Source organism: Nicotiana sylvestris, chromosome 12, assembly GCF_000393655.2.
Source record: "Nicotiana sylvestris chromosome 12, ASM39365v2, whole genome shotgun sequence".
Taxonomy (NCBI): Eukaryota; Viridiplantae; Streptophyta; class Magnoliopsida; order Solanales; family Solanaceae; genus Nicotiana; species Nicotiana sylvestris.
Genome location: NC_091068.1, coordinates 98999818 through 99018450, shown reverse-complemented (window position 1 = coordinate 99018450; position 18633 = coordinate 98999818). Strand labels below are relative to the sequence as shown.

Here is an 18633-nt window from a genome sequence, read left to right as displayed (position 1 = left end):
GGGTGCCCGGGGGGAGGAGCAAGGGCAGGACATCTCTTTTGATTTCTCCCATAGAAAAGCCTAACATGCAGCAAGAATGGATATATTATGGAATAAATACACCCTTCCAATTTTAAGGTACAAATATGTTAAGCAATCCACCATTTCTTAGCCTTAATTGCCAAAACTAAAATATTATGTCGTTGACGCAATTGGTGTTACTAGCCAAAGCTTGCAGGGCCCTAACTCATCCGTTTCTTTCGCATTACACAGTTGTACAACACAACACAATGATTTTTACATGAAGAAAAAATGAGGACTGACTTGACAAGGCAATCCCCAACAGGACCAGCTGAATTCATCCTCCATCTCTCATCAATTACAAGACACTACAATAATTGACAACTCGGCAGTCCATGTCAGCAGACAGTTCGACCATAGCAGATTGATGCAATGTAAAGATTTTTAGACCATTTTTCCTGCAAAATGAGAATTTGCAATGTTGAAACTACAAAGGGAAAAGATTTAAAAGAGTACATGCATAACTAATATGCAAATTGCATTCCGCCAACTCCTGTCAGTTGAAGCTTCATTATTACAAACATTTGTTTCATATAATTTTCACAGCGTTCAAGAATTCAAATTCATTTTTAAAAACTTTGATGTGATAATTTCTCTATCAAACTAGCTTTTTAACCATTACTTTGATATTTCTCCCACGACTAGTACAATAACCAAGCAACAAAAACAACTTAAATTCCATTTCCAGTCAAGGAAACATCATAGAAACTGGATCACAACGAGTAGTTTGTAAATTCCCATCACAACTTGAACCTGTCAGATTTAAGGAAAATGCAAGGCAAACAGGTAACATTCAGGATTAAGGAAAAGACTAGTTACCTTAACATGGGTACTTGGGAAGGCAGATGTCCGTAAAGTCTCTTGAGTCTCATCAATCATTTTACGTCTTGGTACGCTCAATATGAAGGCTGCTTGATCGGCAGTGGCAGCCATAGAAGTTATTCTATAACCACTTTCCCACCGTCGATGTATTCCTTCACTTGGGTAAAGGAAGTCAAGCTCAACAACCTACATGGTTATCTGCTTTAAGCCACTATTGTTGAGGAAAGTAAGAAATGGAAGTAACGACTGAGTAAAAACTAATCACCTGTTCTGAATATCCAGAATTTCGGGACATGACCACACCCCAGCGACTGCCAGCAGTGGTCATGGATGTGACATGGAAACCTTCTTTCCACTTTTTGTTTATCCATTTGAAAGGGAAAGATTCACTCACTTTGTAAGACTGTTGTGTATATGGAGTTCCTGACCATCAAACACCAAGAGAAATTAATAGATTGTTCATAGGACCATCAACAAATAAATCATAATCAAATTGATTCACAGCAAGTCCATTCCTGGTAAGCAATCTGCAGTGGATAGTCTTAGCAACAAAATGCAGCTCGCTAACCGCATATACATAAAGTTGGGTTACTCATAATAAAACAGAAATTAAACCATCTATATCTTATTTGCATGCCAAAGGTTGAAACATGCAAATAAAAAGCAGACTAAGTAAAAGACCATATCAAAGAACCAAAAGGTAGGAAATTTTTTCAAAAGAAGCAGCACACTAAGGCCAACAAAGAGAGAGTGTCAGCACACTAGGCAGGTGGTGAAAATAGGTAAATAATTCAGCTCCAGTTGCTTTGACAACACACCAAAAGGTTCTGGTGCAGCCACGACTAAAATACTTATGCAGGCCATTAGCCTGAGGTCTTAAACTTTTTTCCTTTTTTTTTATGACCAAGAAATCCCTATTAGTTAGGTGGTCCAACCCCAATTGTGTTCACAGGTTCAAAACTCGGAGGAGTATGCACCCACCTCTCTACCCTGCTCCCACATAAATACCAAGCTTCGTATCAGTGACAGGGTCTGAACTCATGACATGCACCAATCCATGCATCCTTGCCAAATTTGCCCTACTTTTGCAGCAGCTAACTAATGGAAAGTTTGGTACATTGCTACTTGGTATTTTAATTCTACCAACAGCAACTCACATTCGAAAACATTTCGTAGATGGCTGAAGTATGGAAAAGGTCTCAAAGACGTGGGCTAATCATCAAGCTCCAGGCTACCCTTATAAGGGGCATAATTCTACATTTGACAACGTTTTTGTTAAGATCCCTATTGTTCTTCAGTATTAGAACTGTATGAACATCCCACTTCACCTCCTGGTCACTCTTGTACCAGGAAACTTCACATGCTAAAGATATCTAGACTGAACCGCATGAACATCCCCATTGCTCATTGGTACCACAACACCCGTCCCCTTTCGACCTTTCTGTTTCTCGTATCTAAAGCTGCTTAAACCAACAAGCAGGAATAACCACACTCTTGAACAGCGAAAATCTATCCGGACCTCTTCCAAAACAGGTATTATTTTCTGTTCCATCCTTTTTTATTTGACTAAAGACCAGATTTGTGAAAGCTTAATGCAATAAAGTGAAGAAACATAGAAGTACAGGTTCCATGAATTTCAAATAAGTATCAGACTGAACTTAATCTGTTAAAATTAATACTACTTAGGATCACTGGTAATGAATACAAGATCCGTGTTTGATCTATATGCATTTCAAGCTATATTCTTATAACTGCATAGTATGTCGCATATCTAATTATTATATATATATATATATATATATATATATATATATGCTGGTTTTGTTAAAGCATAAACTCTTTCACTAATAAAGAAAATCTCCCACCAAAAATAGCAAGATGGAAACAATATCATTCACAAGGAGAAGTCCATCAGTTGATCCTTCAGTAAACACCTCAAATTGTGAATCAGTCAGATCAGTTTCCATTAATATCTAACCTTTTGACATAACGACCAAGGAACTTCCGTTAGCTGCACCAGCTATTGAGCTGATGTAGTAGTTCTTTTCCCACTGTTCCATTATCCAATCCTGAAAAGAATCACAATTATTTGAGCATATCCCACGAAAAGAAAGAGATAAAGATAATCACTGAATATGATAGAGATAAGGTGATTGAGATGATAACAACCTTATGGAGGAAGACAGCTGAAAGCTCATAAACCTGGGAAGAGAAACCGGTTCCTGCATCCATGATTAAGGCCCACAGATTGGCTGCTGAAGCCACACAGCTGATGTAAAGACCGTCCTCATTTCCTTTGTCTACATGCTGCCGGAGCCTAGAGTCCGCTACATTATAGTGGTACCTACAAGATCATCATTAATAATTTTATATCAGCAACTGGCATTAATATAGAAATCACATGCATTAAGAAGATAATTTAACATGAAAATCCATGCATTTAACACTCAATTTGTCAATAGTTTATGTAAGCAAAGAAAGTGAGATAACACTTGAAGTCCTCATGTAAACCTAACAAGTCAAACAGTTTATACAAGAATGTAGCCCGTCTTACCAGATTCTATAATATGATCCATTCAAAGATAGAAGGTAGATAAATAGGAGTCAAAGATTTTAAGAGGTGCGCCAAAAAGATTGCATGAAAATTGAAAGGGTATTCAGACATTAGATTTCCTTCTCTCCCCTTAAGGAATAAAACGGAGGTAAACATAATCAGGCGTGTACCTAAAATATCCATGCAAATATAACACAATTACATTTCCTACCAATTTTCGAAAGTTAATCCTATGCTTCGATTAACTTAGCCATATCATTTTTCCTGCTCAACCCCAGAAGTTTACTGCCCAAAAATAAGAATAATGAACTCACGAATTTTCTCACATGAGGCAAAAGGAAGTTCTAAACATTAAGTCATCAAGACTACATGAAATATGAACCGATCAACCAAAGCATAAGGCATGTATCCAAACAAAACAGAAAGGATACCTGTATTAAAGAGAAAATCAGTTTCACTTCAAACTAGAAGAAAAATAAAGTGACCACTAACAGAGATGCAGTGATTAATGCATGGAAATGATTCTCAAAGGTTCTCATAGGCCAGATTATCCGAAAACGGCCAACCCAAGAATCATAAAATCAAATACTCTCTTAAATGTTAAATCCTCAAACCTACTTGGATTCCTGCTTTATATACCGTATACGTGAATAGTAAATCCAATTTTCATTAGTAAAACTAGTCGTCCTCCTTAACAAAAAACCTAGTCCTGTCCTAAAAATAAGTAATCTCTCAAACCTATAGTATGTCCAATTGGGAAAGGACACAAGAACAGAAGACATGAAGCAACAAGCAAGTTCACTTGAACTTTTATACAAGCCAAATTTATGAAACACACCAAATACGAATGTCAGAGCGGCAATTTTATGGCATCTCAGATGCATAACTAATTAAAACATTAAAAAGGCTTTATTTGGATGTCTAGAGTTCGATGGATACTTTTGATAAGATCCAAGACCAAAAAAAAGTCAAGCACTTGCGGCACCTTTTTAAGGAATTACAATAATGGCCAGACACAACAAACCTCGTAATCACACTTTTATTAATAGCTGAACATGTCAAAACTCATAATCACACTTTTATTAATAGCAACGTACCTCTGCTTCATGGGACGTCGTGCATTATAAACAGAAATCCATTGTGTTGCAGGACTACCTAATCGTACTTTCTTCTTTGGTTGCTCATCTTCCTCCAAGTTTATTAGCAATCTTCCCCGCTTCTGCCCAACCTGATTAGACAAGAGGTGACAACTGAGTAGGGGAGCAATATTGCCATGCAAACACCACACATACATGCACGAATATGGATAGGAACCTTAAGAGCTCCATCAATTCTTATTGGTCGTAGTGACGTGACTGGCTCAATAAGACTCTCAAAGAAAGAGATAAGCTTGGCATAATTTGGTTCCTCATCAAATTTCATATTTGTCACTGCCTCAAGGAACTGCTTGAATGGGGCCGGACAAAAACAACACATCAACTCTGGAGAAGTGGCCATTTTTTTCTTGCACACAAGAAAACTCTTGTTGTCACCCTATCACAATTCAAAACAAATACAAGAGAATTATAAAATTTTGTAAGTCAAAATTAAGCCTCTACAAAAACTTACAGAAGCATATAACAACCAACCTGATATCCTTGCCACGGTAACCTTCCCTTTATCAGGAATATTAATGTGTATGCTAGTGACTCAAGGTCATCTCTTCTACTTCCCGTCCGACCCAAATGCGCATGCACACTTGCATATCTTATGGTTCCCCTGTCAAAGCAAACATATGAGCCCACATTCAAAAGGGTTGTTGAATTATATGCCCAAGATTATTTAAGTTACATTCCAAATGAACAAACCTGAATATATCTGGCCTCTGGTCATATTCAACATGCAGACCAGATGCTGCATCTTTCCATCTAGATGCTGCAGCAATGATCGATATCATCAAGACCAGTACTCGAGATTAACATCAAACGAAAAGAAATGGTATTCTTCAGGTGTAGTAGACCAACAAGCAGAACTGATCCGACAGAGGTATTTCTCAACGTGTGATAACAAATTGACAGGATTAATGATGCTTTACAATAAATTAGAAAGAAAACGAAATGGACACTCCAAGAAAAAGATAGGGCGATAAACAGAAAAGATCATAATATAATGCATCTTACCCAAACCGAGATCAATAAGATACAGCTTCTTCTCATCAGCACTTCCTGGCAGACCAAGTAAGAAATTTTCCGGCTTCACATCTCCATGCACGAACCTTAAAGTGAGAAAAAAGAATTAGATGTGGAAAAAAAATAGGTCACTGATACTACTTGACTTCTGAGTTTAGAGTGCTGAAAGTGAAATGAAAGTGAACAATCAAGCAAAGTGATATGCCAGAGGAAAATATCATGAATAAATGATGAAATAACATATGTATTGCTGGAGGGATAACAGTTACCCCTTAAGGTGCAGTTTTTCAAGAATCGATATTGCCTCCACCGCAATACAGGCTACCATATTCGGCGACATCCTGTTGCAAGGTTAATAATCATCAAACAGAGAGAAATACAGACTACAGCATATGCATGCCCACAAAAAAGTATACGTGGTACATTGTTTTGTCGGCATTCCTATGTATGTGCAGGAAAAATCAATGCAAATAGAAAAAGTTGGAAACTTACGACTGGCCTAAAGAATTCCAGACATCCCACAAGCTAGGTCCCAGCATGTCCATGACCTGAAAATATTTCCAGGAAATATCAGTAACACAAAAGTGATAGAACAAGAAATTCTTTTTACAAAAAGATGAAAACCAAAAGTTACCAAGATGTAAAAGTCTCCCTGACGACCCTTATAGTGAACCCATGGGATACCATAGCATCCATTCAGGGTGCTGTCAAGGCAAAAAAAAAAAGTTCACAATTGGATAATAAGTAAGACATCTGAAGACTGAAAAATACAAAGAAATAAGAGATTCTGAAATAAGGATTCATGCTTACTTGTACACCTGCCACTCATAAGGAGGGCCATAGTTGCAACCCTTACTATTTCGATGCTCAAATTTCAATGCAACCTAGTGAGAATCATTATCGCTGTATTATAATCCAAATAATGTCAGAAAGGCTTGTAAAAGATCCACTATGTCATAGGCAGTACCTCAACAGCATCTGGTCCTGTTCTCTCAGTTCCCCCACTTGTTCTTCGACCAACATATACTTGCCCAAATCCACCCTTACCTAACTTCCTTTCTGTTTTATATACAGGAGAATTACCCACTTGCACCTGCATCAAGATAGAAAGCATTCTTCTAAGAATTCTATTTACAATAAGAGTATATATACGATGTTGCAGAAATTTAGCCTACACGATGTCATTAATGATGTCAAGGTATTTCCTAGGCAGCTGGTGGAATTTTCAAGGCAAAAGTTAATAGAACACAAATGGAAAGAGACTTAAGAGCAAATAGGAAGATACCCTCTCAGGTACAGGAGTTGCGCTTGATTCTTCTTCGACTCCCATTACCTTGTCTGCACTTCCACCACCATCCATTGCAATATGTTTATCTGCAGCACCCTCAATTCTATTAAACGCTGGCTCGGCAACCCCAAGAGGAGCAGCTTGAGGAAGAACCTCACACGGCGTCTCTGGGTCCAAATCTATCAACCTAATCCCCCTACCCCTACCAGCACCACTTGGCCTTGCACGTGTCGTCCCTGAAGGCCCTTTTCCTACAGCCGTTGCAGCATTACCCCTTCCTCTTCCTCCACCACCACCTCTTCTTCTGCCTCTGTTCTGAGTAGGCGGCAAAACCAAGTTTTCCTCTTGGCCAACAGGTTGAGGGGCGGCAGGCTGGAGATCACCAAGCCGTTTTGATCTCCTTGCTCCACTACGCAACTCTGGCATCATCACCCATGCAAATCACACTCAACTCGGTTCACCCACCTTGCCTAGAAAATCTGGTGGTAAACACAACAATAACAATGAATGCAAGAATCCTGTATTAACAACAACGTGGACTTTAAATAGAAACCGATAAAAAAAAAAAAAGGCGAGGCACTCAACACACCAGCATCTAAGAAAATCACAGTTTCCATGAATCAAACATGATATTTACATTAATTCCCAAAAGTTCTAAACTAAAGTTCTGAACTTTTTACCCATAAAAAATTAAGTTAACTAACATAAGAAGATTCATATTTCTTGCATACTAAAAATGGACCAGATTATGCAGATAAGGATATCTTTACGATTATAAGAGTGACATCTATATTTCTATAATTAGTTCGTTTCTCTTCTATTTTTCCCATCTATCTACTTCACTATTTATTACAAAGCTTCACGAACCTTCCCTTATTTCCAAACAAGAAGTGACACTGGAAGTATATATACATCAAAAAATTAATAACTTTAAACTTCAAGAGAAAACTAACATCCTAGAGGCTTGATTCCAACATAAATGAAAGCTTTAAACTGTATAATCAAGAAAATTATACAAAGGAAAACAGCATCATTGGAATAAATTTAAACAAAATCAAACCAATCAAACAAAAAGCTCCAATACAATGAAATTACAAAATATAAAAAATAATAATAATCTTTAGAAAACCCAAATGGATCACCTTCATCACATCACACGTAACTCAACCGATCATCAAACAAGCAACAAAAACTGAGCATTTTAGGCACATTTCCACAGAAACACAAGAACCCCACAAAGGGAAAAGCCAAGAAAATCATATAAAAACAGAAAAAATCAAATCTTTACCTCAGAAACAGCAAAAGCCAGAAAGGATCGGTGTGAAATAGAACAAAAATCAACAAATTTGAAGGAAGAAAAATGGGTTTTCAAATCGCCGATCAAAATCAGATCTTTAGATAAAATCAACAAGAAACCACATGGGATAGTTCAAAGAAAAAGAAAAGGAAAAATCTTATCTGTAAAAAGAAAAGGAGAAAAAAAGCTGGTTTGGTGTTTAGTGTATACGGGGATGATGATAAGGTGTGTTTAGCTTGAATGAAGGATGAAGTAACGTTACATTCGGTGAGCAAAATTTTGGATTTTGGGAAATTTGATTGAATGAAATGAAATACTAATAATGAGTGGGCGGAGGACTGTGTGTGTGTGTATTTGTGTGCGGTATGGAGCCCTGTATTACTACTTTGGTGCCTGTGCTGTATCTGATTACGTATTTACTGTAATCTAATGTACTCTTATCTAATTATCTATTTACTATATATCTAACCTATTTATCTTTTCCATCTAGCTATTCTAAACTCATTTGCCACCGGAAGGTCATAGGTTCGAGCCGTAAAAACAGCTTCTTGCAGAAATGCAGATAATTTTGTATACCCTTGTAGTTCGACCCTTTTTCGGACCCCGCGTATAGCAGGAACTTAGGGGTCATTTGATAGGGCGTATAAGAATAATGCTAAATAAGGTGTATTAGTAATGCAAGGGTTAGTAATGCAAGCATTAGTTATACAAAGATTATTTTTTATGCATTATTTGGTGTGGTGTATTAAAAATTAAAATGCATTGCATAATTTTTAAGAAATTTAATTGTTTACAAAACGCCCTCCATATTCTTTAACTTAAGGGACTTTAAGGATAATTTTGTCTTTAACCATGCTAATGCATGCATTAATAGCCTTTGTATAGCTAATGACATGGTTTTCTATGCATTAGCTATACATAGGATAATACCAAATCGAGGGTATAACTAATGCTTGTATTAGTTATACATAGGTTGAAAAAGTGTACCAAACAAAGCATTACTAATACACAAAGCTAATGCATGCATTATTTTCTCTAACACACTCTACCAAACGACATCTTAGTGCATCGGGCTGCCCTTTTATTCGAAACTCATTTGCCCTTTTTCAAAAATTATTAGTTTGATCGAAACTCACTATCCTAACTAATATGAATTTACTTCGAATAGATCTATTAAATTCACTAGCTTTAGTGTACATGCGTTGCACGTGTGTTTCGCGTCATTCAGTATAAAATATATAAAATAAATAAATAAATTATTGTATACATTGAAACAATATCTTCTTAACATACAAAGATGATGAATATAGTCGAATTAGTTATATAATATTTATAATTATAATATCTTGTGAAATAAGAAATAAATATGTCATGTTGTTGTATCTCGTCTAACATCTCTTTGGAATACAAGTAATACAAATTTCGACTATCAATTAGACCAATGATAGTATTATATTACGTCACAATTTGTCAAAATTGTTATTTCATCAAAATATTATAAACCTTAACTACTGAATATAAATATTTTACCTGATTGTTTATTCGGTAGATGCGTCACTACATTCCCAAATATATCTACTAAATAATGCAATTTTTCATAAAATTTCAGTCACATAATTAGGTCAGTCTTCGGGAAGTTGTTCTTTAAACAAATTTCCTTAGATCTTCATCCAATAATATTAATTAAATAGTTATTATTTTTCTTAAAAATATTAAAAGCTTGAAAAATTGAATAATAACTTAAATTTTTTAAAAGGAGATATAGTGAATTCCTAAAATCACCCTACAAGGAAATAATAACATTTTTTATTAATTATCAAATAATGAATACAAAAAATAATGAAGCTTTAAAATAAATGATAACTTTTTCACAATTAATTTATCTTCAAGATTCTAACACAAATATTTTATGTAGAAAATTGAAGGTAAGCTACTTTTTATAACAAAAGAGATTACAAATTTAAAAAAATTGTTAAATATAAAAAATACGTGGTATATAATAGAGAATTATATATTTAAAGATTGATTTTTCTAATGTAGAGGAAGGTTTAGTAAACAAAATTTATTACGACTATAGATTATAAGTAAGTATAATTAGTTTTCCATTTCCATGAAGAATAATAAATAAAACCTAATTTAATTTGTCAACATTCTAAAATAAATATTTTATGTAGAAAATAAATTATTTTTATATAACAAAGTGATTAAAAGATTTAAAATATGTTCTGATTTTTTTGTCGGGTTGAGTCTTCCCCCCCCCCCCTTAAAATCTATATGTCCATTACTTACATGGTGGTAATATTTGTTTTTTGTAATCAAGATACATAATATTCATTCATATCGACTCAAAATCTTTCTAACTTTGTATTAAAATTAAAAGACAACGAAAGTAATTATCTTGTCTTAAAAGATATGGCGTTGGTAAATAGAATATGGTTATATAGTTGATTTTAAATTCTTAAAAAATTTGGTTAATTTAAAGGTCCTAAATCTTAGGGAGATAATTAAATAACTTTTTTGTCTAGGGTAAACTCTAATTTTAAAAGGGTAAAAAAGACGAACACATTTCGCCAAGGGCCTTTGTGCTTTTAATATAGTATAAGTTTTTAAGTGTAAGATTTACATAAAATAAACTCTTAATATTTTTAAAGGTTTTGGACTTTTTACATAATTTAAATAAGAAAAAAATTAATAAGTAAAATTTTAATTAATTTTAAACTCCTAAACATAGATTTGTATAAAGTAAACTCTTTTTTTGGTAACTAAACATTTTATTTACCAAGTAATATTTACAAACTATTTCTATTATTTAGTTTGATCTTGGACATCATCCCCAAATTCAAATTATACCTGTCAATGCTATGTCTTCTAACTACTATCCCTATTACATGACATTTGGGTAGTAATTAAGAACTAATAATCTCTTCTTTAACCTTTGCATCATGTTGCCTCGACCATGAATTTCTTGAACTAGTTGTCTCACAATTACTTCAATGCTCCTCTGTTTCTTTTGGAATATTCTTGAGTTCCTCTCTTGCCATATGCAATAGACTGCACCTGTTAGGGTCATTCTGTACACTTCTGTTGTAGAGCTCATTCCTTTGTAATGATTTGCAGCCCATTCTAACTCTTGCCCCCATTCCATCACTTGTCTTTGTATTCCTTGCCACTGCAGTAGTGTTGTCTATATCTTTGCTGAGTAAGAACATTTAAAAAACAAATGCTCAATGGTTTCTTCTGCTGTTTTGCATAGTATGCACACTATATTCTCAACACAGCCCTATTTGTTTAGTCTATCTCGTGTTAGCAACCTTCTGTGTGCAGCCATTAGCAGTGTAAATTTCCACTTAGGCATTCATGCATTGTTGCATGTAATTCTCCTCCATAAAACTTTAGTAAATTCACCTCTAAGCTTCAAATACATTGCCTTGGTTGAAAACTTGTCCATCTGTATAAATTCCTCTTCTGTCAGCCCAACTTCTTCCACTTGCTTCTTTGCCTTCAGTATCTTTTGAACCACCCATGATGCCTGTTTTGGGATTCCACCTACAATCATGTATCGTTTGTAGTAGAGGTGCACCCATTGTATCCAAATTTTATCTTTATTTTTGCTAAGGTTCCAAAGTAGCTTACATATAGCTGCTTTATTCCAGATTCCTATGTCCAGTATATTCAAACCTCCAGCTACTTTTGGCCAGCATAATCTGTCCTAAGCCAACAATGCTTTCTTTGTGATTTCTACCCCTCCAGTCCATTGGAATCTCCTGCATATACTCTCTATTACTTGGATTAATTTCTTTGGCAGTATGAACACTTATGACCAAAATACTTGTATAGAAAACAATACACTCTTGATTAGTTGAACTCTGCCTACGTAAGATAAGAATATGACAGTCCATGATTGAATTCTTCCCAGCATCTTTTCTATCAATGGTTGACATTGTACCGCTGATAATCTTTTAGTACTTAAAGGAACCCCCAGGTACCTCACAGGCATTGATCCTTTACAAAAGCCTAGGGTCTGTAATATCTCCTGTTTTGTACTCTCACTAACTCCACCAAAGAAAGCTGAGCTCTTGTTAGTATTTGCAACTAGTCCAGAGGCTTTAGAAAATTCTTGAAAGCATTGGTAGAGTAGTTGTACAGAGATAGTGTCACCTCTACAGAAAAGCAACAGATCATCAGCAAAACTTAGTTGTACTATGTTCATCTTAGCACATTTAGGATGGTAATTGAAATTTGGATTCATCTTCAATGTCTTCAGAGTTCTTGTCAAGTACTCCATGGCCAATACAAATAGATATGGAGACAATGGGTCTCCCTACCTCAGTCCCTTCCTCGCATGAAATGGTGGTGTATGCTAGCCATTGATAATGATAGAGTAAGATACACTTCTCACACACTTCATGATCCAGTTGAGAAATCTCCCAGGAATTTGTAAATTTTCCAGAACTTGTTCCATATAATCCCAGTCAATAGAGTCATAAGCCTTTTTCATATCAATCTTCATCATGCATCTTGGTGACACACCCTTCCTGCCATACCCTTTGAGTAATTCATGGCTAAGTATGATATTATCATTTATCAGCCTCCCTGGTACAAAGGCAGATTGGTTTCTATCTACTATATCATCCATTATCCCATGCAGCCTGTTTGTGATCACTTTTGAGATTATTTTATATAGTATAGTACAACATGATATTGGTATGTACTCAGTAATGCTAGTAGGATCCTTCACCTTTGGTACAAGAGTCACTGTTGTACAATTAATAGGTTGATAGAGTTCAGAGTTTGTGAAGAAATCCATTACTGCCTCTGTCACTACCTCACCAATCACAGGCCAAGCCCTCTTGTAGAATAAAGCATTGAACCCATCGCAACCAGGTGTTTTGTTGTCTCCAATTCCTAGCAGTGCATCATAAACTTCCTCTTTAGATATATTTTTAACCAATTGAAGTTGTTGTTGTCTGTTCACCAGGCCTCCATCTCTCATCACTACTGGATTTATAGTTGGCATAGTTCCATCCGATGATCCCAATAGTTGTTTATAAAACCCAAGCACTTCTTCTTCAATCTCATGTTTGGATTGTGCTACAGTTCCATTAGCCTTTGTTAGTCTCTTTATTTTATTCTGGGAGCATCTATTCTTCATACTTGCATGAATATAAGCTGTGTTACCATCCCCTAATTTTAGCCAATTCACTTTGGATTTCTGTTTTATGATGCCTTCTTCTACCTCCAGCCATTTCTCTAATTGAGCCTTCATATCTTTTTCTACCAAAATCACATCTTCCTTTTGCCCAGGATCCCTCATTTGCTCCTGCAGTTCTGCAAGTTGATGTCTGCATCTGCTTATCTTCTTATCTACTTCATTATATTCAGCTTTATTAAGTATCTTCATTGCTTGTTTCACCCTTTTTAACCTGTACCATACATCATTCATTTTGTTTTCCCCATTTCCTTTTTGCCATGCTTCCTTTACTCTTGCAAAGAATTCTTTATGTTCAGCTAAATGATTGAGGAACTTGAAAGGCCTTGATTCTCTTTCTGCATTCTCTTCAAATTTGATGCTCAAAGGAGAGTGATCTGAACATCCTGGATCCGTGACTCTGACTTTTAGTTGTGGCATTTGTATTATCCATACATCATTTACTATAGCTCTATCTATTCTGCTATAAGTATGTCCATTGGTCCATGTGAATCTCCTCCCAACAGTTCTAATTTCTGTTAGGCCATTTTGCTCCATAAATTCATTGAGATCCCTGACTTCAACCTCTTGTACAGGTTTGCCAACTGGTCTATCCTCTTGTCCTCTAATTGTATTATAATCTCCCATTATCAACCATGCTCCTTGTTGTATATTGCTCCACCCATTCAATTCATTCCAAAGCCTTCTTCTATCTTCAATTGTATGTAGTCCATATACTGCAGTAAAAGTAAACCTCATATTCATACCTTTTAGGTGAGCTTTAGTATGAATGTATTGGTCAGATTTCCCCAGTTCTCTGCATTCCACTTCATTAGGATCCCACAGTATCCAAATTCTTCCTTTATCACTATGCTCATAGTTGGCTAGCCATTTCCATCCTGGAGTGATTCTCCTTATTACTGTTGTATCATTCTGCTTCTTTATTTTATGCTCTAGTATTGCAATTATACTTATTCTATTACTTTTAATAAACCTCTTGACCTCTTTTTGTCTAGGGACCTTGTTCAATCCACTTATGTTCCATGTAGCAAGAATCATACTGGGATGAATAGGTTTTGATCATTTGTTCCTACTTCTCCATTGCTCCTCTGTTTGCTTGTGCCTTCATCTATTGCTCTGTTGTATGCTAGCTGCATTCCAGTCTCTGCCAGAACATTGAACCCATTTACCATACTGATAGTTCCATTTTCTCGTTTCTCCTTGCTTTTAGCTACTGATTTCCTAGTAGCTGTCTTCCATGCATGTTCCTATTCCTTGATTGGCCCTGCATTGTTACCTTGGGCCTCATTGTAACCATCTATTTCCTTGTCTTTGTTTGCCTCTACCTTCTGCTGATTTCCTTTTTCATTTTGGATCACTTTGGGCTGCCACTCTTGTTTCTGCTTCTGTTTCCTTATGTTGTCCTTAGTGTTTTTTTACTCTTCTGCATTACATTGATGTCCCACTTGCATACAAGTAGTACAGAATGCAGGAACCCAGTCATAAACCACCTCTTGTATAAACACTCTTCCATTAGGATCTATTACCTTCACTGCTTTAGGAAGCTCTTTAGTAATATCTACTTCAATTAAGACTCTAGCATAGGAAATTCGATCTAGTTGAGTTGTACATGCATCTACATATAGTGGAACTCCTAAACTGCTACTGATTCTGCTTAGTGACTTTGCTCCCCAACAGTCAAGAAGAAGGTTAGGGAATCTTACCCAAATAGTGATAATCTGTAGCACTTCCTTATTAAAGTCAAAGTCAGCAGTCCATACTTTCATTATAATTGGCTTGTTGTTTAACATGTGAGGTCCAGAATATAACACTTCATCTCTATCATTCAGGGAATTGAATCTCACCACAAAGTATCCATCATTATGGAAGTAAACTTTTGGCTTCGTTGCAAAACTCCATTCAAACGCAATAAATCTCTCCATAATACCTATAGTTGGGGTACTTCCAACTACATATAGAATCAAAGCTTGTTTCCACTTCTGCGTTTCCTCTTCTATTTCTTCCTTCCTCAACTCAACTATCATCTCACCATTTTTAATAGTTTGAGCAATGAAACTCAGATCCATCCCATTCGCCGCCATTCTGTTCTCTACAAACAGATTTGTCCACTTCTTTTGCTCTGGCTCCATCTTCTCATTACCTATTGCATTTTGTCTCTTTTCCGTGCTCTCCTTGTCCTTAATTTCCCCAGATTCCCCAGCAATTGCACTTGAATTACTCCCATGCATTGCTCTACCTTCATCAGATTTCTTCTCACTCAACATTATCGGATTAATGTTCATAGTAAGAGGAGTTTTCATACCTTCCTTCATAGCTGTTAGCAATGACCACTGTTCCATTGAATTTTCCTCTTCAATTTGTGAATTCTGGGTTTTCAGCTCACTACTCTGAGTTCTACTGCTTGTTCCTGCTAGATCTGTCCTCTGAATCACACCTTTATTTTTCTTAGGTCTGCCCCTCGCCATTGATGAACAACGTACGTTAGCAACCACGCTTATCGTGCGCTGGGAGGAACGGTCGAGAGAGAGTCAATATCCCACTGTTATATCTTATTGGCATCACTTGTAGTTTTATAAAGTAAACTCTTAACAGTTTTAAAGTTGTAAATGGTAGAACTTTCCGCATAATTCAAATAAGAAAGATTTTTAATGCGTAAAATTTTAATTCATTTAACTGTTAAATATTAAGAAATAATTACTTGGCTATTCAATAAATTATTTCTCGTACTACTTGACACATACTCCAAGGACTACAGTTTTTGTTTATTTATAATTGAGACAAAAAAAACCGTTAGTTTTAAGTTCCAATAATCTATTTTAGGAAAATATTAATTCATTGGTAGTCGTATTTTACTGATATTGTAGAATTAAGAAAATATATAATTGGTAATATATCTCTTGTTAATGAAAGGAAACATTGTTTTTTTTAAAGTGACTAATATAAGGTAAAAGTTAAATTGATTTTAAATTCCTAAATTTTAGGATTTTCTACCCAATTTAAATAAGGAATGATTTAATACTTAAAATAAAGTAATTAATTTTCAAATCCTAAATATTAGGAAAATTAGTTAAATGACTATTTTGTCTAGTGCAAAATTAATTATTAAAAGGTAAAAAAGGCGAACGACATTTCGTTAAGGGCCTTCGTGCTTTTAATATAGTATAGATATAGATAAAGTATTTTCTACCCCAAAAAAATTCTATCTTAGAGTTACCTCCTACTTGGAATATATATTCACATATATTTAAAAATATTTTTAATTTTTTTTAGTTTTTACATATTATTATACAAGAATTGTGAGTGTAGTTATACTTTAACACTTTATTGGATTAATACTCCATATTTGCCTTTGTCTTATACATAGATAAATATAACATACAACTATATGTTATGTTATACCTTCGTGCGAATTTGTTTTTGCATGTTTTGTGCAAGTTATATGCATAGTTCATAAAGTATATCTAAAGTTGTTAGTACACTGTGTTCAGAAAATTAGAAAACCGAAGGTTAGAATAGAAAATGCAAAATAATTTTGAGCCCATAATTTTCTTTGTGTATCATTAAGTAATTTAACCCCTTCATTGTTGTCTAAGGTATTTGGATTAATTCTTCCCAAGTTAAAGCCAGAAACTATTATGTAATAGCGATACTTCAAATTCATAACTTCGACGAACCCACATAACGGAATAACTCACACAATACATACTCTATTTAATTTTAGAAATATGCAGAAACTTTTTGGAAATTTGGTAGTTAAAAATCTTAAATAATGACCGTGTGACAATGAAAGAATGAGGTGAGGATGTGTAATCGAAAAAGTGCTTTTTGTATTTCATATACACACCCTTTAAAAAATCCAACAAAAGTAACAATGAGAAATATTCAAATATTAATTGGTTAATGGCATGAGGAAGACTCAGGGATTACAAAATAAAATGGTTCTGAAAAACTTTGAGTTAAATTTTCTATAATAAAGTATTTTAGGCTGTAATGCATTAAATTTTTTTGCACTTAATATACAACAATTTTACAAATAAATAATCTAAACATGAAACTACTTAAGCACAATACAATTAGCAAAGGAATCATCGTACATTGATATATATATATATATTAAAGCAAGAAAGTTACTACATATAATTGACATTATGGTTAAGCCAAGTGGCAAACTAATAAATATCAATAGTATATGGTAACTTTATTCTAAATTTGATTATTTTAGTTAAATACAATATATATATATATATATTAATTATTAGAAATGATAAATGAAAACATAATTAAAGGAAGTAGTTTAATGAATCTTATACATAATCCAAATATATCTTAGACAAATCTAATCTCTCTCTCTCTCTCTCTCTCTCTTTATATATATATATATATATATATATATATATATATATATATATATATAAGCAAGAAAGTTACTATATATAATTGACATTATGGTTAAGCTAAGTGACAAGCTAATAAATGTCAATAGTATGTGGTAACTTTATTCCAAATCTGATTATTTTAGTTAAATACAAATATAATATATATACGGAATTTGAATTAAAAGATAATTTTGAATTTATAGATAAAGTTCTAAAATTTGAATCTATCTATATCTATATTATATTAAAAGGAGAGTAGTATGCATTGTGGTTAAGCCAAGTATCAAGCTAAAATGAAGCCACTTGGCAATTTTAAGTCAATATTAACAATTAGAAATTATAAATGGAAACATAATTAATGGAGGTAGTTGAATTAATCTTATACATAATCTAAATAGATTTTAGACAAATCTAATTTATATATTTATATTTATATTTATATTTATATTTATATTTATATTTATATTTATATTTATATTTATATTTATATTTATATTTATATTTATATGTATATTTGTATCTACATCTATATCTATATTTTGTATTTATATATTGATCCACACATAGATTTTCTTCTATATTAGCCAGAAATATAGAGGTGAAAAATTAATTGAAAAGCTATAATAGTGTCACGACCCGGATTTTCCACCCTCAGGGTCGTGATGGCGCCTACTAATAGGAGCTAGGCAAGCCAACTTAAATTACCTTTCGTTTAACACACATTCTTTTCCATAATTATCGACATGTAATAAAGGCAACATAATTAAAAATTTCAAGCGGAAGTCTTAACTTATATAAAAACTGAATAGAAATGCGGAAAGTTTAACATAATCCTCTACCCAAGTTTGGTGTCACAATG

At 34.2% G+C, this 18633-nt stretch overlaps 1 protein-coding gene across 1 annotated transcript; it reads right to left on the bottom strand.

Moving 5' to 3' along the window:
* Positions 1-66: 66 nt before the first annotated feature.
* On the bottom strand, positions 67-8481 carry LOC104222130 (casein kinase 1-like protein HD16). The gene is made up of 17 exons (XM_009773323.2): positions 8181-8481; positions 6890-7371; positions 6572-6697; positions 6415-6488; positions 6239-6308; positions 6097-6152; positions 5874-5945; positions 5596-5690; positions 5284-5350; positions 5065-5194; positions 4751-4969; positions 4534-4664; positions 3052-3226; positions 2861-2951; positions 1148-1305; positions 880-1068; positions 67-458 (listed from the first exon to the last, which is right to left on the bottom strand). Exons 2-17 carry the CDS (start codon positions 7319-7321, stop codon positions 399-401), a joined length of 2145 nt encoding a protein of 714 aa, XP_009771625.1. The 5' UTR covers positions 7322-7371; positions 8181-8481; the 3' UTR covers positions 67-398.
* Between the last annotated feature and the right edge of the window lie 10152 nt (positions 8482-18633).